Here is a 21,969-nt window from a genome sequence, read left to right as displayed (position 1 = left end):
GCCTGTGCTCTCTCTCTCTCACTCTCTCTCTCTGTCAAATGCATAAATAAAATCTTTTTTAAAAAAACCTAAGAAAATTAAATACTTAGTAAATTAGAGACTAAAATAATGTTGAATTACTGAAGATAGCTGTTTATAAGTCTAAACTTGTTTAGAGGTGGTTTTTTTTTTTTTTGAAAGAATGATCTGGACTTTAAAAATAACTTTTATATATTTGATATAAGCAACACTACAATGTGTCTTAGTGTTATGAAATGAAAGTACTGAAGAGGTAGATCAGCTTTTTTAAAAAAAAAATTACTTTTTGAGGGGCGCCTGGGTGGCTCAGTCGGTTAAGCAGCTGCCTTCAGCTCAGGTCATGATCCCAGGGTCCTGGAATCAAGTCCCATATCGGGCTCCCTGCTCAGCGGAGAGCCTGCTTCTCCCTCTCCCTCTGCTGCTCTCCCTGCTTGTGCTCTCTTGTTCTCTCTGTCAGATAAATAAAATCTTTAAAAAAATTTTTTTTAAATTACTCTTTGAGTAACTCTTGCTATTTTGTATAAAACCTTGGTCCACTGGTTAAAATTGGTAATATTAAGAGGGAAGGAAAGTGTTAAAATCTTTTTTTTTTTTTTCCCAGACCTAAATCTAATGACCTCTGTATAAGCTCTTTGGTTGGCTTCTCAGTAGCTTTGCCTTTCTTGGTTAAGCCTAGGATTCTGAAATAATCTAGATTTCTAGATATTTTACCACTTGACTGGTGTTCCTGTCCTTTTTTCACATTTTAGATCAGATTTCTTTAGGACAGTGACTCTCTCTGTTTTTTAAACAGGCTGGGCTATAGTATAATAAAATAGGATTATATCATGGAATCCTTTAAAACAAATACAGTTACTGTGTAACTCATTTTTTTACCTACTAAAAATAATTTAGGAAAAACACCCCTGCTCTCAATAATGAACTTGCAGTGCCCTGTACTCTCTTCACTGATGCTTCTCATGTTTTCTATTTTATTTGGAATGCCTCCCCACCATTTGCTTGGATAACTTATACTCTAATGCTCATAGCAGCCTCCCCTCATCCCATAAAATCTTGCCTACCTCTTTCCCTGTCTTTCTGGTTCTGGGTTAGATGCCTTTCTTGGGGGGACCTCTTCATCACATGGTATCATAATTGGCTATTTGTCCTTTCTCTCCTAGAAAAAAACCTTTTGAGAATAAAAAGTGTGTTTCTTCCTTAACCCCAGTACCTAGTCCAGTGCCTGATGCATTGGCAGTAGATGCTTAATTAATAGTTTTCTGGTATACAGTGCAAGATTGAACAAAGTTGAAATGTACTTAATTAAAACTCAGTTTTACTTTTTATTAACATCTAAGTGGAACAAAGAAAGCAGTTGTCTTTTGAGTTAGGAGTTTAAAATTAGTGACTTTTGGTAAGTATTTTTTCCTGTTTGAATATCTTATAACTGAAATTAGCAAAGCTGTTTATTGCTCTTCATGCTTACTTTTATTTTTCTTAATACTCTTGTTCTCATTATCTTTAATTTGTTCTTAACAAATCTATAGGAAGCTTTTATATTCCTTTGCTTTTCCTTGAGTTAAATTTTATACTTAATATATTTAGATTTCCCTAATTTTAAAAATCTTTTTATTGGAAAAAGTCTTACTTACAGAAAAATTGTAAGAACAGTAGATTAAATACCAGTAGACTCTTCACGTATATTCACCAATAAACATTTTTATGTTTTTTCTTTATTTTTTGGTGCAGATATAATTGCTTTTGTTACTATTTACTAATCATTAGTAAATTGCAGACATTCTGACTCTTCAAATACTTAAACGTGTATATGAACAAGGAGTTAAATAAAAATTACCAAAGTGATTACCACATCCAGGAGATTTAACATCAATACAGTGCTTTTAAGTTTCCTCAATAATGTTCTCTGTAGTAATTTCTCCTGTAAGCCAGGATCTAGTCAAGAAGCATTTAGATGTTATGTTTTTTTTTAGTATACTTTAATCTGAAACAGTTCCTTAGCTTTTCTTTGTCTTTCCTGACCTTGAAATTTTTTAAGAGTATAAGCCAGTATTTTTGTTGAGTATTGTCAACTTGAGTCTGTTTTTTCACAATTAGATTCAAGTTCTTACATTTTTGGCAGGAATATTATATATGTGATGTGTATATATACTTCTACAATCTTGTTTTTTACTTGCGGACATTGCTCCATCCATATAGAAAGATTGCTCCATCCATATAGAAAGATTCTCCCTTAAAAGTCCTGCCCCCACCCCCGTCCATATATAGAGAGGTATTGTTTTGAATAGGCTATACATTCATTCTTACAGTACAAAATTTAAGAGGTACAGAAGTATATACAGTGAAGGAAGGATCTTCCTCCCAATAGGCAGTCACTGTTACGTTTCTTTTGTTACTATGTATATTCTTCCAGAGATACTTTACATATGTGTATATTCTTTCTAGTGGCACTGGTTAAATGAAGTTGCTGTACATACTGTAGTGAACCTTAAGTTTTTCACTTAACAATCTCACAGAGATTATTGTGAATTTCCTTACTCATTTTTTATAGCAGAATAAGTATTCTGTTGTAAAGACACACCATTATTTAACAAATCCTTTGTTTACATTGTTCTAATCTTTTACTTGTCAAAATAGTGCTACCGGGAATAATATGCTGTATTATTTTGTGCATAAAGATATATATTTTGTACATCTGCATGATAAATTACAAAAGAAGGTGAGTGAAACAGTATGTGCATTTGTAACTTTGACAGCAGTTGCTTAGTCCCCTTCCATAAAGGCTGTACTAATTTAATTTACACTTCACCAAAAATACAGGAAAGAGTATGATATCAAATTGCCCAGTCTCAGTGAAGTTTTAACTTAGATTTCTCTAACGGGTGAGATTGGGCATATTTTCACATACTAAGAACTCATTTGTATTTTTTTTTTTCCTAATACAGTGTCTTTAAATTCCGGATTTTGTATAACCACTAAGGATTTGCCATTTTTGAGGCTATATTTTGCAGATATCTAAATCAAGACTAGACATAGTGTAGAGGTTAAGATTATGAATTCCAGAGGCTTAGGTTTTTATCTTAGCTTTGCCACTTCTTAGCTGTGAGACATGAGGCAACTTATCAAGCTTCCTTATCTGCAGAACTTGTAGAGCTTCTCGTATATATTCAGTCAGATAATACAGTGAAGACCTTTCACTGTACTTCCATAAAGCAAAGTGCCTAGCACATAATAAGATCACAGGAATGTTAGTTATTTTTTTTAAAGATTTTATTTATTTATTTGACAGAGAGAGACACAGAGAGAGAAGGAACACAAGCAGCAGGGGTGGGAGAGGGAGAAGCAGGCTTCCTGCCAAGCAGGGAGCCAGTGTGGGGCTTGATCCCAGGACCATCATGACCTGAGCTGAAGGCAGACACTTAACGACTGAGCCACCCAGGCGCCCCAGGAATGTTGGTTATTATTAGTATACATTTGTTCAATGAAATGCTATACTTATAATTATGTAAAAATAATAACTAAGAATTTATTAATAAAAATGAAGGAAATAGACTAAAATATTATAGTTAAAGTAACTGGTGCTGGAAGAATTTTGGGTCATTGTGTTTTTTTAAATATTCTAGTACTAAATTTTCTTTAATGGGAATGTATTGTATAATAGAAAAGTATATACTTTTTTTAGAAATGAAACTGTTTTTCATATTTATTGAGATAAAATTGACATATACAGCACTGTATAAGTTTTTGTACAGCGTGACTTGGAATACATATATTATGAAATGATTATCACAGTGAGTTTAGTTAACATCCATTACCTCATATAGTTAAAATTTTTTTTTTCTTATGATGAGAACTTTTAGGATCTACTCTTTAACAGTTATCAAATATACTATACCAGTAGTGTTAAGTATAGTCATCATATTATACATTACATCCCCAGTACTTATTTATCTTATAGCTAGAAGTTTGCACCTTTAGACCACCTTCATCCAACTCCCCCTCTGGTGCCTCTGATAAGCACAAATCTGATTTCTTTTTCTCTGAGTTTGTTTTTTAGATTCCACATGTGAGATCATATGGTATTTGTCTTTCTCTGCCTGACTTATTTGAGCATAATGCCCTCAAGGTCTGTCCATCTTGTTGCAATTAACCTACCCCTTCCCTCTTTTTCCCATTATAGACAGAGAGTGCATGGGCCGAAGAATACTCTGAAAAGAAGAAAGGGTCTCACAAGCGTTCAGCATCGTGGGGCAGTACAGATCAACTTAAGGAGGTCAGGAAAATAATTCCAAAGAACTGGTGTGGAAGTTTGATCCCTTCCTTGCCTAGTTCCTTGAGTTGTAGGCAACAGGGATTTGTCAGTTTCCATTGTTTTGTTCTGTGTTGTTTTTATTTTTTTGGTTGTTTTGTTTACCTGAAAAATAACAGAAAAATAGTTACTACATTGCTTGGATAAAGATTTGAATGGGGGAAATGTACACATTACTTACCAGATTATTTGGTTTTCTTTGTCCTTTTGTTTTATTAAATGAGAGTCCATACCTGTTAACATAACCTAAGCGTCAGATGTATAAAATTGTAATGATACAACAAATTCACATTTATTATTTCTATATATAATGGTAGTGTTTCTGAAATTCAGTAACCCAATACAACCAAGTTGATTATGGCCCCATGTTAATTACCATTTTCTGTGCTTATAATTATGATATTTGCACTTTACATATAATATAGAAATAAAACAAAGATTTACTCAAGGAATAATACAAGATATTGATTGAAATTGTATTTGTTATGTAAAGATTGTGTCTGTGAATGGATTTCATGGCTTGAATTGATTTTTTTTCAATTGCGGGCTAGTCAACCTTTTTTTTTTAATTAACATATAATGTATTATTTGTTTCAGGGGTACAGGTCTGTGATTCATCAGTCTTACACAATTCACAGCGCTCACCATTGTATATACCCTCCCCAATGTTCATCACCCAGCCACCCCATCCCTCCCACCCCCGTCCACTCCAGCAACCCACAGTTTGTTTCCTGAGATTAAGAGTCTCTTATGGTTTGTCTCCCTCTCTGGTTTCATCTTATTTCATTTTCCCCTCCCTTCCCCTATGATCCTCTCTCTTGTTTCTCAAATTCCTCATATCAGTGAGATCATATGATACTTGTCTTTCTCTGATTGACTTATTTCGCTTAGCATAATACCCTCTAGTTCCATCCATGTTGTTGCAAACAGCAAGATTTCATTTTTTGTTGGCTGCATAATATTCCTAGGTTGTGTGCGTATACACACACACACACACACACACACACACACACACACACACACACACACACACCTCGCATCTTCTTTATCCATTCATCTGTTGACGGACATCTAGGCTCTTTCCATAGTTTAGCTATTGTGGACATTGCTGCTATAAACATTGGGGTGCACATGCCCCTTTGGATTACTACATTTGTATCTTTGGGGTAAACACCCAGTAGTGCAATTGCTGGGTCGTGGGGTAGCTCTATTTTCAACTTTTTGAGGAACCTCCATACTGTTTTCCAGAGTGGCTGCACCAGCTTGCATTCCCACCAACAGTGTAGGAGGGTTCCCCTTTCTCCACATCCCTGCCAACATCTGTTGTTTCCTGACTTGTTAATTTTAGCCGTTCTGACTGGTGTGAGGTGGTATCTCATTGAGGTTTTGATTTGGATTTCCCTGATGCCGAGCAATGTTGAGCACTTTTTCCTGTGTTTGTTGGCCATTTGGATGTCTTCTTTGCAGAAATGTCTGTTCATGTCTTCTGCCCATTTCTTGATTGGATTATTTGTTCTTTGGGTGTCAAGTTTGTTAAGTTCTTTGTAGATTTTGGATACTAGCCCTTTATCTGATATGTCATTTGCAAATATCTTCTCCCATTCTGTCTGTTGTCTTTTGGTTTTGTTGACTGTTTCCTTTGCTGTGCAGAAGCTTTTCATCTTGATGAAGTCCCAATAGTTCATTTTTGCCCTTGCTTCCCTTGCCTTTGGCGATGTTTCTAGAAAGAAGTTGCTGCGGCTGAGGTCGAAGAGGTTGCTGCCTGTGTTCTCCTTTAGGATTTTGATGGACTCCTGTCTCACATTTAGGTCTTTCATCCATTTTGAGTCTATTTTTGTGTGTGGTGTAAGGAAATGGTCCAGTTTCATTCTTCTGCATGTGGCTGTCCAATTTTCCCAACACCATTTGTTGAAGAGACTTTATTCCATTGAATTTACTTTCCTGCTTTGTCGAAGATTAGTTGACGCTAGAGTTGAGGGTCCATTTCTGGGTTCTCTATTCTGTTCCATTGATCTGTGTGTCTGTTTTTATGCCAGTACCATACTGTCTTGATGATTACAGCTTTGTAATAGAACTTGAAGTCCAGACTTGTGATGCCACCAGGTTTGCTTTTCTTTTTAACATTCCTCTGGCTCTTTGGGGTCTTTTCTGGTTCCATACAAATTTTAGGATTATTTGTTCCATTTCTTTGAAAAAAGTTGATGGTATTTTGATAGGAATTTCATTCAATGTGTAGATTGCTCTAGGTAGAATAGACATTTTCACAATATTTGTTCTTCCAATCCATGAGCATGGAACGTTTTTACACTTTGTGTTTTCCTCAGTTTCTTTCATGAGTATTCTATAGTTTTCTGAGTACAGATCCTTTGCCTCTTTGGTTCGGTTTATTCATAGGTATCTTACGGTTTTGGGTGCAGTTTAAAGGGGGTTGACTCCTTAATTTCTCTTTCTTCTGTCTTCTTGTTGGTGTATAGAAATGCAACTGATTTCTGTGCATTGATTTTATATCCTGCCACTGTACGGAATTCCTGTATGAGTTCTAGCAGTTTTGGGGTGGAATCTTTTGGGTTTTCACATAAAGTATCATATCGTCTGCAAAAAGTGAGAGTTTCACTTCTTTGCCAATTCGGATGCCTTTTATTCCTTTTTGTTGTCTGATTGCTGAGGCTAGGACTTCTAGTACTATGTTGAACAGCAGTGGTGATAGTGGGCATCCCTGCTGTGTTCCTGACCTTAGGGGAAAAGCTCTCAGTGTTTCCCCAATGAGAATGATATTCGCTGTGGGTTTTTCATAGATGGCTTTTATGATATTGAGATGTATTCCCTCTATCCCTACACTGTGAAGAGTTTTAAGCAAGAAACAATGCTGTACTTTGTCACATGCTTTTTCTGCATCTATTGAGAGGATCATATGGTTCTTATCCTTTCTTTTATTAATGTATTGTATCACATTGATTGAATTGCGGCTGTTGAACAAGTCATGCAGCCCAGGAGTAAATCCCACTTGGTCGTGGTGAATAATCCTTTTAATGTACTGTTGGATCCTACTGGCTAGTATTTTGGTGAGAATTTTGCATCCATGTTCATCAGGGATATTGGTCTGTAGTTCTCCTTTTTGTTGGGGTCTTTGGTTTTGGAATCAAGGTAATGCTAGCCTCATAAAATCAGTTTGGAAGTTTTCCTTCCATTTCTATTTTTTGGAACAGTTTCAGAAGAATAGGTGTTAATTCTTCTTTAAATGTTTGTAGAATTCCCCTGGGAAGCCATCTGGCTCTGGGCTCTTGTTTGCTGGGAGATTTTTGATTAAGGTTTCAATTTCCTTACTGGTTATGGGTCTATTCAGGTTTTCTGTTTCTCCTTGGTTCAGTTTTGGTAGTTTAAACTTGAATTGATTTTTAAATATTGTTTAATTTTTGGAGCTATTGAAGGTTAGGTGTTTAAAGAAATCTAAATAAAATGACTCATTTTTAGGACCATGGGAATAATTTTCATTATTTTTAAATTCTTTCTGACAAGCTATAATGTAATTTATTCTAAGTGCTGAAAACTTCATTGGTTTAGTACTTGGGAAGCTTGAAGGCTCTGAACAGTGTTGGAACATAATTTTTGTCTCCAAAAGAAAGATACACATATGTGCACACATAATGTATGTGTATATATATAAATTTTGTACAATAAATCAGATTTTGTGACAGGGTTTTAAAAGTCAAAAGATTTATTAAGGGTGAATTTTACTGGTTCTTATTAAGCAAGGATGTTTTATGTAGCTTGGAAAACTCTGATGCACTTTTTATTTTTCCCCTTTTCAGATTGCAAAATTACGCCAGCAATTGCAGAGAAGTAAACACAGCAGTCGACATCATCGAGATAAAGAAAGACAATCTCCATTTCATGGCAACCATGCAGCTATTAACCAGTGTCAGGTAGGAGCACAAATACCACAAAATCCAAACAAGGGATTTATTGTTTCCTGGTGATATATTATTTTATAGGTAACTCTTCAGAACAAAAATGTCCAAAAGCATATTTGAAACAGTGATTAAATACTGAATCAGCCTTAATAAAAAAAAATAACAACTCGGAATACTGTCGATAAATGATACTTTCCTTTAGTGATCTGTGATTTGACTTTTAGAAGGCATAGCTAATTACATATTTTGATTTATCATATTTTTGTCTTTATCAATTCAGTATATTGAGGCAGAATAATAAGAGATATGCATTGGCTATAGAATCAGACCCTGGATGAACAACCTGTTCTCAGTCTCAATTTCCTCATCTGAAGATTAAGGATAATAATGATACATCTCACAAAATCTTTTGGTAGGGGAAAACCTTTAACTGCTTTGATTCCTTTATAGAACCCTATGAACTGCCCTTGATGGCATCCTTGGCAAAAAGAGCAAGAAAAAGTTTGCCAACCCCTTTTATAGGTCGATAGCTTCTGATAGCCAAGTATATGTGGATTTTTTTCAAGAGAAAGTGTAAGTAGAGGTATATATTTTTTCAAATTATTTTTGCCCTTAAATGTTGATACATGGGTCAAATTTGATTCCATAAATTTATAGTTTGGTTGTAGTTTCTAATAGCTTTTTTTCCACTTATAAGGTATTTTAATTATGAAATGTGAGTACATGCTAATACATTTAAAAACCTAAACCAATTGGTTTTGTGTTTGGAGAAATAGAAAATGTAAAATTGACAAAAAAGAAAATAATTTGAATAGACTAATAACTGTCAAAATTGGAATACTAATTAAAAACCAAATTTCTTCACTTTCAAAAGGCTATAGACTCAGGTAGCTTTATAGGTGAATTTGCCAACCTTCTACTCTAATTTATCCATTAATAATTTGTATGCATTTCTAAGGATAAGGCCACTTTTTATCTCCAAACTCATATTTTTATCCTCAAGTAGAATAGGGGTAAAGATTGAACTTCATTGAATTAAGTGTTATGTTTTAGGAGTTAGTTAAGTTTCTGAAGTGATTTTTTTAAAAGTTGCATTAAAATTAGCAATTAAAGTAGTAAAATTAACCAAAATTTCTTTTTTCCCCTCTTGTAAGTTGAATTTGTTTAATAACATTATTGGTGTTTGCACAAAGTTCATGTTTAACTCTAAAACATCTCTTCTCAGAGAAGGTAAGGACTAGAAAATAGAGTAACTTGAAAAATAAATTTATGTAACTTAAGTTTTGTACACTTGATACAGCAAACATCTTGAGTTTTCTGAGTGCTCATAGCCAACCAGAGGTGAAACACATGTGCATCATGATAGCTCTGACAGTGGTATTCATGTTTAATTGAAACTTTCAGACTCTGGAACATGAAAATATTATGAAGTTACGGATTTTGTTTTGTTTTAGTTGGTTCTCTCTCTAGTGGAGAAAAGTACCCCACTTTGAGATTATGTACTTTTGAGGTCATTCCTCCATCCATGCAACATTTATTAAATATCTATTGTATGGCTCATACTGTAGTACTCATTAGCGGGATGCAGTGATACATATTGGGGCTTGCCTACCACCAAGTCTCAGATAGATATAAGTAAAAAAATTATTACACAGTGTAATGAATGTGTTGGTAGTGTTTGGGAGAGTTTACACGATATAGAAGGGGTATTATCCTTGGACTGGCTCTGGAGCCATCTATAAAGGCTTGTCAGAGAAAGTGGTGTCTAAGAGGATCCCTGAAAGCTGATTTAACCAGTCTTCTAGAGGTGGAAGAAATCATGCCTCCAGGTAGGAATAATAGTAAGAGATTAGGCTAGAGTTAAATAGCAGCCAAACCTAAAAGTCTTCATGTCTCAGTTGTTAAGAAGTTTGGACTTTGTCCTAGGGCACCAGAGAACTTTTTTTTTTAAATGCAGGGGATTGATTTTAATAGTGGTTATTATGAGTTCAGAGTAGAGAATGAATTTGGAAGAGGACAAGATTAGAGGCAGGAAAACCATTTAAGAATAGGGTTTATAGGGAATCCTAGGTGGCTCAGTCGGTTAAGCATCTGCCTTCGGCTCAGGTCATGATCTTAGGGTCCTGGGATCGAGCCCCACATCGGGCTCCCGTAACAGTAGAGAGCCTGCTTCTCCCTCTCCCTCTGCTGCTCCCCCTGCTTGTACTCTCGCTCACTCTCTCGGATGGATGGATAGATAAAATATTAAAAAAAAAGAATAGGGTTTATAATCCAAGTAAGAAATGATGGTGACCTAAACTAAGGTAGAAGCTATGGTACTAGAGAGAATGGCCAAACCTGAATGATACTTAGAAAGCAGTAATTAATAGTTGAAGTCTATTAAGTGCTTACAATATGGCAAACACTCTACTCAGCATTTGTATGTATTATTAGCACTTAATCCTCATTTTTGAGGTTGGGTTTGTTACTCTCTTTGTTTTACAGACAAGGAAATTAAGGCCCAGAGAATTTAGGAATCTTGTTCTAGGTCATATGAGACAGAGCTAGTACTCTAACCCAGGCATTTTGACTTCAGATTCTGAGTTTTTAAAATCTGTGTTAGCTGATGATTGGTTAGAGGGGAATAATGGAGAGATAGGAGTAAACGGGTAATGCCAATTCTAGCCTTTAAAACATGAGTTAAAAAAAATACATCCACCTACCTCACACCATGTACAAAAGTAACTTAAAATGGATCAAAGACCTAAATGTAAGAGCTAATACTAAAAGCTCTTAGATGAAAACACAGGCATAAATGTGGGGTTGGATTAGGCTGTGGTTTGTTAGGCATGACACCAAAAGTACAAAGAAAAAGTAGATAAATTGGATTTTATCAAAATTAAAAACCTTTGTGCTTCAAAGGATACTACCAAAAAAGTGAAAATATAACCGACAAAATAGAAGATATTTGCAAATCATGTTATTTGATAAAGCACTTGTATCTAGAATATATACAGAATTCTTGTGGCTCAGTAATAAAAAGATAACCCAATTTTAAAAATGAGCAAAGGATCTAAATAGAGAGTTCTCCAAAGAAGATACACAGTTTGCCACTAAGCACCTGAAAAAGATGCCCACCATCATTCCCTGTTCAATAGAGAAATGAAATTAAGAATTCCAGTGAGATAGTACTTTATACGTACTAGGATGGCTAAAATTAAAAAGACTGCTAAGTGTTGGAGAGGATGTGGAGACATTGGAACCCTTAACATATTGCTGATAGGAATTTAAAGTGGTGCAGCCACTTTGGAAGATAGTCTGGCAGTTTCTCAGAAAGGCTGAACATAGGGTTACCATATGACTCAGCACTTCCTCTCCAAGGTATGTACCCAAGAGAATTGAAAACATATGTTCACATAAAAACTTGTACACACGGGCACCTGGGTGGCTCAGTTGGTTGAGTGTCTGACTCTTGATTTCAGCTCAGGTCATGGTCTCATGGGTTGGGATTGAGCCCAGTATCAGGCTCTGGCACTTGAGATTCTCTCCCTCACTCTCTCTCTCTCTCTTCTCTAACCCCTGCTCATGCATGCTGTCTCTGTCTCCAAAATAAATAAAGGTAGGGGTGCCTGGGTGGCTCAGCCAGTTAAGCGTCTGCCTTCAGCTCAGGTCATAGTCTCAGAGTCCTGGGTTTGAGCTTCATCTGGGGCTCCCTGCTCAGTGGGGAGCCTGCTTCTACCTCTTTCCCTCCTCCCTGCTTGTGCTCTTTCTCACACTCTCTCTCAAATAAGTAAATAAAATCTTTAAAATAAATAAATCTTAAAAAAAAACCAACTTGTACACAAATGTTCATAGCAGCATGGTTCATAAAATTTGGAAACAACCCAGAAGTTTATCAACCGGTGAATGGATAAATAAAATGTAGTGTATCCTACAGTGGAATATTATCCAGCCATAAAAAGGGAGTACTGATACATGCCACAGCATGGGGGAACCTTGAGAACATTACGCCAAGTGAAAGAACCCAGACGCAAAAGAACACATATGATTCCCCCATAAATGTCCAGAATAGGCAAACCTGAAGAGACACTTTATAGATTGGTGGTGAGGAGGCTTGGGTGGAAATGGAGTGACTGCTAATAGGTGAGGGATTTTTTTTAGTGTGCTTCTAAAATTAATTGTAATGGGGTGCCTGGGTGGCTTAGATGGTTAAGCATCTGCCTTCAGCTCGGGTCATGATCCCAGGGTCCTGGGATCGAGCCCCATGTCCAGCTCCTGGCTCAGCAGGGAACCTGCTTCTCCCTCTGCCTCTCCGCCTGCTCATGCACTCTCTCTCTCTATCTCTGTGTCTCAAATGAATAAATTAAAAAAAATTCTTTAAAATTAATTGTAATGGTTGTACATCTCTGTTCAATAATCATTAAAAAAGCAAAAGTTTTACACTTTAAATGGGTGAATGGTATGGTATTGTGAATTATATTTCATAAGCTCTTATAAAAAACACCTACCAGCCAACATTAAAAACAAAGACATAAAATACAAATATGTTTGTCTAGAAATTAGATGATATGGTAGAAACCAAAAAGTAAACTGGGAGGTCATATAACAGTATAGAGAGTGAGTACAGGTGCTCTGAGGTCAGACTGGTTTAGCTTAGATCTGAGTCCTGCCACTTGCTAACTGTATGAAGTTCCTCAGGTTCTTTGCATTATAATATCTGTTGTGTTGTCCTAAGGATTAAATGGGATAGAATATTATAAAACACTTAATGCGATTCTTGGTGCATAATAATTGCTTAGTAAATCTTAGGCTGTTTGAGGTAGGACCTAAAATAAACGAAGTAATGAGCCAGTTGGGTTTTCACCAGGTTTTTCTGCCAATTTCATAGTGAACTTATTTTTTAAAGCTTTTATTTTTTTTAAAAATTTTGGGCTATATTTTGTTTTTATTTATTTTTATTTTTTTAAAGTAATCTCTACACCCAGCATGGGGCTCGAACTCAACTGCAAGATCAAGAGTTGCGCTCTACTGACGGAGCCAGCCGGGTGCCCCAAGCTTTTATTATTAAAAGTATTTAGGGGCACCTGGGTGGCTCAGTCGTTAAGCGTCTGCCTTCGGCTCAGGTCATGATCCCAGGGTCCTGGGATCGAGCCCTGCATCGGGCTCCCTGCTCGGTGGGAAGCCTGCTTCTCCCTCTCCCACTCCCCCTGCTTGTGTTCCCTCTCTTGCTGTGTCTCTCTCTGTCAAATAAATAAATAAAATCTTTAAAAAAAATAAAAGTATTTATATGCTTATTACAGAAATTTTAGAAACAAAATACCAAATAGAAAAATTATATCTTAATAAAAGTGTTATTTTTTTAAAAAATCAAAAGAATCATCCAGAGTCTCATCCTGTAAAGACATTTTCTTCTTTTTTTCTTTGCATTTCTTGTTGAGATCATACCATATTTTCTTCTTTATATTTTTTTTTTTGGTATTTAACATGGAAAAATGTTACTACAAATGCTTCAGGAATATTTTTAATATTTAACAATCTGTAGAGCATCTCCCAAGTTTCGGCCATTTAGTTGGGTCAAGTATCTGTGTGTGCTTAAAGCTTTTTCTATATTTTTACTTTTCTAGGGATAGATTTTCCATTATTTGGTTAAGAACTTTGATATTTTGGGGGAGGAGTCTTTGACTTTTCTCTTGGGCTTTCCAAGTTATTAAAATTTTTTGTTTGTATTTCATGATAATGTAGGTTACTTTTACTGGGGAAATTCCTTTAGTATTCCTTAACAATCAAGGGACAGTATTGCTCTTCTGATAGTACTATAGTCCACAACCACTAGTTAACAAAAGGTCTTTTTCTTGGGCTTACAATGGATTTATTACAGTTAGAAAAGAATTCTCACATACTTTTTTGAGTGGTTCTTTCCCTGGAAAATCAGGGGGGGAATTATTTGTTATGCGGAATAAATGCTGCCAAGTTTCTTAGAAGAGAATCTTTCACATTTCATTGGTTTCCAAAATTGACAAAGCCCTCAGATGCTTAAAATGTCATATTTTTAAGGAGTATTTCAAGAAATACTCTCATTAGAAAATATAGCCAACACATTTCAGAATTGTTTAGGGATTAGAATCAGATGTTAGAGGAGTGGGAGATGCTGGCATCTTCACAGCCACATAAAATAATTTAGAGGTGAGAATTAAAATATCATGCAGGTGTTTTCTGGCTGTTTGTTAACAGCCTCAAGCAAGAAAGGCCTCCCCTAGGATTTTCTTACTTTATACGGGCTGTGGACACTATAGTTTTGTAGCAGCCTAGGTGGGTTTGAGAGCAAAGGGATGGTGAAATGTAGAAGAGGATGGATGGAAATGTAGAAGAGGAAAAAACTTATTTTCATCTGAGGAATCAGGGGCATTGCACCTTAAAAATGAAATTGCTGCTCTGCACTGGAATCTTCATATGCCGGGAAGTGATTGCTGTTCTTAAATTTTTAAAGATCTTACCACTTAGAAATCAAAAGAGTAGGGACTTCTGCCACGTCCTTTATTAAAGAGTACCACTGCAGCTTAGAAGAACTAAGGCGGATACCAGCTGAGAACAGTGACTGCTGGAGGACAGAACGAAAGTAATGGGGACAGGGCAAGAGGGATCAGGGCCACTCAGAAGCCCTGATGTGTTCTAAATTTTTTTTCTTTTTTTTTTGCCATTGTAGACGTCAGTTTTCCCCTCCCTTTTGTTATGTTGGGCTCATATTTGTTATATTCTGGCACATATTTCTCTCCTAGATCTATGTTGAATTGCTGACCAGATCTTTTTCTATCCTACTTGCCTCTCAAGGCACATTTTTCTTCCTTTGAAAATTTAACTCTGTATTTCTTTTCCCTATTCAGCTACTGCTTGAGTGGGTATTCTTCCCATCTTTCCTATCTCTCTATTGTGCACAGTCTTACCTCCACACTTTGAAACAGGTATTTAAGTTGTAATATAGATTGATCTTAGAAGATTCAGTAGTGGCCAAACCTTTGGGTGATCTTTTCTTTCTTTATTGGCTAACTCTCAGTTTTTAGACAGAATTTGATCTTGTTCTATTTTTCAAGATTTTATTTATTTATTAGAGCGCGTGCGCGCGCGAGAAAATGAGTTGAGGGGAACAGAGGCAGAGGGACAAGCTGACTCCCTGCTGACCAAGGAGCCCAATGTGGGGCTCCATCCCAGGCCCCTGGGATCATGACCCAAGCCAAGGGCAGACGCTTAACGACTGAGCCACCCAGGGGCCCCAGGCAGAATTTGATCTTTGAACAGTAATGTATATAGACATACAGAGAGTGAAAATGGAAAAATAAATCCTTATAATGGAGATTAATTAAAACCCTTAATTGATTGGAAAATATTCTGATTTGAAGAGAAAGAAACAAAAGTTGAGAAAATAGGAGGTCCTGTTCTTGATGTTTCCAAAGGATAGATCTTAGAAGAGAGATTTACCTTAATACAGTGAAGAACTTTTAATCTTTCAGTGCTGTCTAAAGATGATCTCTGTTAGAGATGATGGACTCTGAAAAACAAACTGAGGGTTCTAGAGGGTAGGGGGGAGGGGGGTTGGGTTAGCCTGGTGATGGGTATTGAGGAGGGCACGTTTTGCATGGTGCACTGGGTGTTATGAACAAACAATGAATCATGGAACACTGCATCAAAAACTAATGATGTAATATATGGTGATTAACATAACAATAAAAAATTAAAAAAAAAGATGATCTCTGTTATTATGATAACTCACTTATAGTTGCATATACTGATTTATATTTAGAAATACAAATTATATTACAGAAACATGTATAGATATGGGAAAAATAAATTATACACACATGCACATAAAATTCCCTAAGAGTCCTTGAAATGAAGCATGAAAGTTTAAGTATAATCATTTTTTTAAAATTTTTAGATTTTTTTTATTTATTTTTTTTTAATTTTTAGATATTTTAGAGTATGGTTTATGTGAGGAATGAAATCAGAAGCCTGTTACCTTCTACTTCTGGAACAGTAATAGTGTGTTTAATGAAGAAAATCTTTCCTAGGCAGCTTGAGTGGATTACTTTTCTTCTAATTATATAACTAGTTAAATTAATTATAGTTGAACCTTTGCTTCATTTACTTAAAATGCTCTGTTGACCTTAGGGAAGTGGCAGTTTTCTTTCTTTTCCTTCTTTTCTTTCCTTTGCTTTAAATAGACTAAACTATTGTTAAATACTTGCTGCTCTTTAGATGATATTTGAGAAAAGCCTACCAGCTGTGTAGGGCATGACTTCTTAGCTACCTTGACAAGCAGTAACTAGATGTACAGTTGGTTATGATACTGGCAGGTTTCTGTGTATGTACGTTTCCCAACATAATAGCCAGAAAACTTAAGCTTTCTGTTCTGAAAATACTTATGGTTCTAAATCCAAGAAGGTCAACATTTTGCAAAAACCTTGTCAGAGCATCCTTCCCTTCTGGTCTCCTTCATTTCAGTAACTTAACAGTTATAAACCAAATGCCATATCTGAAAATGGCATCCAGTGCAAGCTATTACTTTTTTTGTGACATTCAGAAAAGGAAATTAAGCTTAGAGTTGAAAAAAAAAAAAACTTACTTGTTAAATATGTACTAAGTCCTGAGATCTTTCTTGGTCTGCCATTATTTCCTGACACGGGGAGAGTTCAGGCATAGGTAGGATGAGTACATGACAGAAATGTTCTAATATGCTCTCCACTACAGGCTCATGAGCTGTAGATTTCTTTTAACCTCTAACTGCTTTAGCCTGAATCCATTTCCTGTCACCTCACGGTTTCCTTTCTTATATGGGATCAGGTCCCCATTCTTCTGTAACCTTAATTACTTCCTTACAGCCCCCAGCTCCAAATAATAGCCGCGTTGGGGTTAGAGATTTTTAAAAGGGGACGCAGACATTGTTCATAGCACCAGCCTTGTTGAATAAGCCTCACGTCTGATCTAGACTCTTTTAGGCGGTGGCGATAAGGAGATGCCTAAGAGGCAACATTGCTTCATTATTCTTGGGCCCCTGAGTCTCACTTTCTCTGCATGTAACCTGGGGAACACTGCATCCACCTCAGAGAGTGGTTCTGAAAATGACAGAGGACCTGTGGTGTTTGGCCCATGGTGGATGGATGCTCTATAAATGGTAGCTACAACGTATTTTGTGTCTTCCCTCTTAGGTATTTTATTCTTAAAATAATTTCTTGTCTTTTCACAGTCTTTTTCAGGTATTATTTTCTTCTAGTAGTATCTTTTCATTTTCCCCCTTTTTAGTCCCTCTGTTCCCCAATATTCTTTCCATACCCTCAAGCTTCCCATGTTACTATTCCCTTTGCACTTCCATCTCTTCTTTCTGTCCACTCCAGATTGAAGCTTCCTCTTGGCTTTTTTCCTCACAAACTTTCCAAGGATGGAAATTTGCCTTTTCTAAAGATTGTTGTGTTATGCTTATTTTTAGAAGTTTTATTTATAAATTTTTATTTATAAATATTTATAAATTTTATTTATAAAATTTTATTTATAAATTTTAATTTATAAAAATTATTTATAAAATTTTTAATTTATTTTAATTTATTTTATTATATTACAATAAATAAATATTTTTATTTATAGAAGAGGAGAAATACAGGTTTAACACGAAGTTTCTATATCATACAACAGGGTTGTATCCACTGAATGGAAACTAGTGATGCTTGGCAGCCCTGTTACCTTTGTCTCCTTGCCCACCTTCCCCTGAAAGAGGTTTTTCAAAGAAACCCCCCCTAAATGAAGAATCACATTTCTTTACTAGATAGCAGGACAGTAAGTGCGATGATCTTCTGGCACGCTGTTGCTATTAACTTTAGCAGATAACTCTATCATTCTTGTTTCATATTTTACTTTGAGCTATCTTGTCAGGAAATCATGTTTTATCCTTTGATTATGTAATCAGTTATTTCTTTTCAAAAGTAATGCTGTGCCAGTGGAAAAAGAGGAAAATGAATTATATCTTTTTTTCCCTTAACATATTAAAATCATCACAGGGAAGTTATGCTCATTTCTACAATCTTGCTGCTATATGTGGACTTTGAGACTGATTTTGTTTTTTCTAACCAAAATATTTTTTCTGTTTTTTAAGACTTTATTTATTTATTTGTTTGTTTGTTTGACAGAGCGAGAGCAAGAACACAAGCAGGGGGAGTGGGAGAGGGAGAAGCAGGCTTCCTGCTGAGCAGGGAGCCCTGTGTGGGGCTCCATCGCAGGACCCTGGGATCATGACCTGAGCTGAAGGCAGACACTTAATGACTAAGCCACCCAGGCGCCCCCAAAATATTTTTTTCTGATAAATCACCTTTTAAAAAACTTTCTCCCGGGGAGAAAGAACTTTTTCCCCTGCACCGGTCTCCCTGCTCGGCGGGAAGCCTGCTTCTCCCTCTCCCACTCCCCCTGCTTGTGTTTCCTCTCTCGCTATGTCTCTCTCTGTCAAATAAATAAATAAAACCTTTAAAAAAACCAAAAAACTTTTTCCCTGGACTGTAGATAATTGTGACACTGGAGGACTTTTAAGTTATGTTCTAAAATCTGAACTCTATTACAGTCATAAAAGAATTTTTGATACTGACATTCTTTTAGTATTTCCCTTTATCCATTTAGTATTCCTCTCTTTACAGTCCTCATAGATGTGAATAAACTTCTAAATTCTACCTTGATTGTCTGGAGTTTTGGCTTTAAATTATATTTTGTGTATACCAAAGAGCATGTTTGATGGTTACTCACACTTTTTGTGAGGCCTGTAAACTTAATTTTGATTTATTTTAGTTATGCATGTCAATGGGAAGTATGCTTCAAACTAGAGAATTTAAAGGAAACATATTAAAGCTTTCTTCTCCCTCCTCCACTGCTTTTTCTTCAGGCTCCTGTTCCAAAGAGTGCACTTATTCCAGTAATTCCCATCACCAAATCAACAGGCTCCCGGTTCCGGAATAGTGTGGAAGGATTGAATCAGGAGATTGAAATAATCATTAAAGAGACTGGGGAAAAGGAAGAACAACTTATAGTAAGTAATTCTGTATCTTAAAATTGTCCTTACAGATTAACTATTCTAATTATTTAAAAAGTTACAATTTCAGTTTCCATATTTACTTATGTTCCTTCCTCGTTGAGAGACAATGAAAATATGTCTCTCTTGAAAAACTTTTATCTTAGCAAGTGAATGAAAAGTTGTCATTTCTTTGCATCTCATAGACACAACTGATATGACTTAAATTTAGGTCCTTGAACAGAAACTACTTTTTGTTTATACATATTTAAAAATCACTAGACAGGTGATACACTTCTCATTTGCTATAACTCCATGTAACAAAAGTTTAGATTCCAAATTTTTTGGGAGGGAGGGATATGACTTCAAATACTTTCTAAGCATGAATCTTCCTGTTCCTTATTGTTTGATTGGTTCGCTTTATGATCATGAAGTGTAGTTCTGCTTACCTTTAATACACATAAGACACCGGGCACCTGGGAGGCTCAGTTGTTAAGTGTCTGCCTTCGGCTCAGGTCAGGATCCCGGGTCCTGGGATTGAGCCCTGCATCCAGCTGCCTTCTTGATGAGAAGCCTGCTTCTCCCTCTCCCTCTGCCTCTCTCTCTCAAATAAAATCTTAAAAAAAAAAAACAAAAACATATCAGATATAAGAATGATTCCTATGTAAGACACAGAAAATTCCTTTTTATATTTAAAAGCATGTCACAGAGTATATTTAAGCTTTCATTCTTCAGTGAAAGAGGAATTGGGGAGTTTAAGTAGTTATTGATGCTTAAGATATCCTCTCCATGAAGATTAAAGGTTGGTTTAGCTTAGAAAAACACAGCTCCCATACCCTCTTGTCTTGTCCATCCTGCAGGATGGGAGTAACCTCCTGATGTCATAAAGGTAAATGAACCAAAGGTGTACAGGGAGCTGGTTTTCCTGCCAAGTGAGCCACACAAGATTTCCTCTGAATGTTCTTGATTTCCCCTTATAATTACCATTGCTACCATTAACCTTTCCCTTATTAAGGAAGGTTTCTTTGGAAAAACTCTTTCAGGGGGATGTATGTGGGCAGAGGGAGAAAGTAACAGGACCTGTCATCAAGTATCACTGGTTCACACAATGGATAACCTTCTCTTCTGATATGGAACTTAGGGTTATACCTAGATTTCTCCTCTTTTCTCTTTTGCCGTGGCAGTTCTTTACAAGCTTAAAAATAGTTATCACATGATAACCAATTCATTACAATTGATCACTCAGTGAGCATTGACCACCTGTCTTGGGCCTAACCCTGGGAATACAGGGTCTTTGCATATGCTGCTCATTGTTTGGCAGGGCAGTCATATTAGACAGGGATGTCACTTACGGAGCAACACAAAGGCTTTTTTCTCGTCAGGCCTAATGGGGCATTTCTGATCTGTGAGTCATCTGGCACAGTAGGGGAAGGTTGATTTTGGGTGCTTTTCTGGTGAATTTTGAAATCGATGATAAATACACGTATGTTTTTAAAATTTTATCACAGCCACAAGATATTCCAGATGGCCATCGTGCACCTCCCCCCCTCGTCCAGAGAAGTAGCAGCACACGCAGCATCGACACGCAGACCCCTGGTGGGGCAGACAGGGGGAGCAACAATAGCAGCCGCTCTCAGTCTGTGTCCCCCACATCATTCCTCACCATCTCAAATGAAGGTAGCGAAGAGAGCCCTTGTTCAGCTGATGACCTGCTTGTTGATCCCAGGGATAAAGGTACAATGCGGGGGGAGTCTGTTACCAGAGAAATGAGCACAGCACCACCTATTGTATTGTTCATTCTGTTCATTTTGTAGTAGAACACACACACTTAAGACAACTAAGGTAATTACTTTGACATACGTTCTTAACATAGATTTTTAAAAATTGAAGTACAAAACAGTAAGTTTTACTATAGTGCTCAAGTGATGGTCTAGTGTGGATTTATGGACTTCTGTTTGTACCTTTTTTTTTCCTTTTTCTTCACTTGTTAATGCAAGTTCCTTATTAGTGAGAAACATTCTTTTTGGTATAAATGAACATTTATCTTGAAAAGCACTTTGTTCTCTTTCACCTTAGTTGTCTTGTTTTTACTACCTTAGTATTTTTAATTGAACTTGAAACCTTCAAATTAATGTTTTTTAGAATCACTTCTTGTGAAATTTCTAACAAGAATTAAGCTGATTTATGTTAATGCAAGATGAGTATTGAAGGCAAGCCTATATAGTAAAAGGTTGGAAGGCTTACTTACAGTACTAAACTACCTATGCAACTTAAAAGATAATTTGGAGACTTAAGCTGTTTGAATATTAATTACTAATGTTCTTGACTTTTAAAACAAACATGACCTGTCATTTGTCTATATCAGGACAATATTTTGTTAGCCTAATTCAGGTTACTCTGTGTACTTGAGAGCAATAATACATTCGTAAATTCAGCTCAGTTTAGTAGTAACTTATTGAGAACCTACTACTCACAAGTGTGTTGAATGTCCTAAAAAGTTACAATTGGTCATTACCATCAATCATCTAAATTATTGAGACTGTAACAACTGAAAAGAATGTAAGATTTCCTGAAGAAGTCAGTTAAAGCTGTGGGCAGTTGTAAATGTTATTATTGGAACCCTTTTTTACCAGCTTCTAGGTTAAGTAAAATATAGCTATTCCAACACCCTCCACCAAATAAATCACAACCCCTGGGGGGTTGGATACAGGTACCAA

At 36.2% G+C, this 21,969-nt stretch overlaps 1 protein-coding gene across 4 annotated transcripts in view; it reads left to right on the top strand.

Annotated features, from left to right (window-relative positions):
- The window catches only part of FAM117B (family with sequence similarity 117 member B), an 86,604-nt gene that overhangs the window by 39,805 nt on the left and 24,830 nt on the right, over positions 1–21,969 (top strand). For 3 of the 4 annotated variants that reach the window (XM_073879944.1, XM_025893103.2, XM_073879946.1), the window contains exons 3-6: positions 4,196–4,288; positions 8,134–8,247; positions 19,127–19,270; positions 20,761–20,986. In XM_073879944.1, coding sequence (XP_073736045.1) covers positions 4,196–4,288; positions 8,134–8,247; positions 19,127–19,270; positions 20,761–20,986 — 577 coding nt within the window. The remainder of the gene's footprint in view (positions 1–4,195; positions 4,289–8,133; positions 8,248–19,126; positions 19,271–20,760; positions 20,987–21,969) is intronic. The other variant, XM_073879939.1, reaches the window with a different exon arrangement.

The sequence above is a fragment of the Callorhinus ursinus genome, unplaced genomic scaffold (assembly GCF_003265705.2).
Source record: "Callorhinus ursinus isolate GAN/ISIS: 27379988/994484 unplaced genomic scaffold, GSC_fseal_2.0 scaffold2, whole genome shotgun sequence".
In the NCBI taxonomy this organism is placed as follows: Eukaryota; Metazoa; Chordata; class Mammalia; order Carnivora; family Otariidae; genus Callorhinus; species Callorhinus ursinus.
The sequence above is the reverse complement of the archived record's forward strand: the minus strand, read 5'-3'. Positions and strand labels throughout refer to the sequence as shown.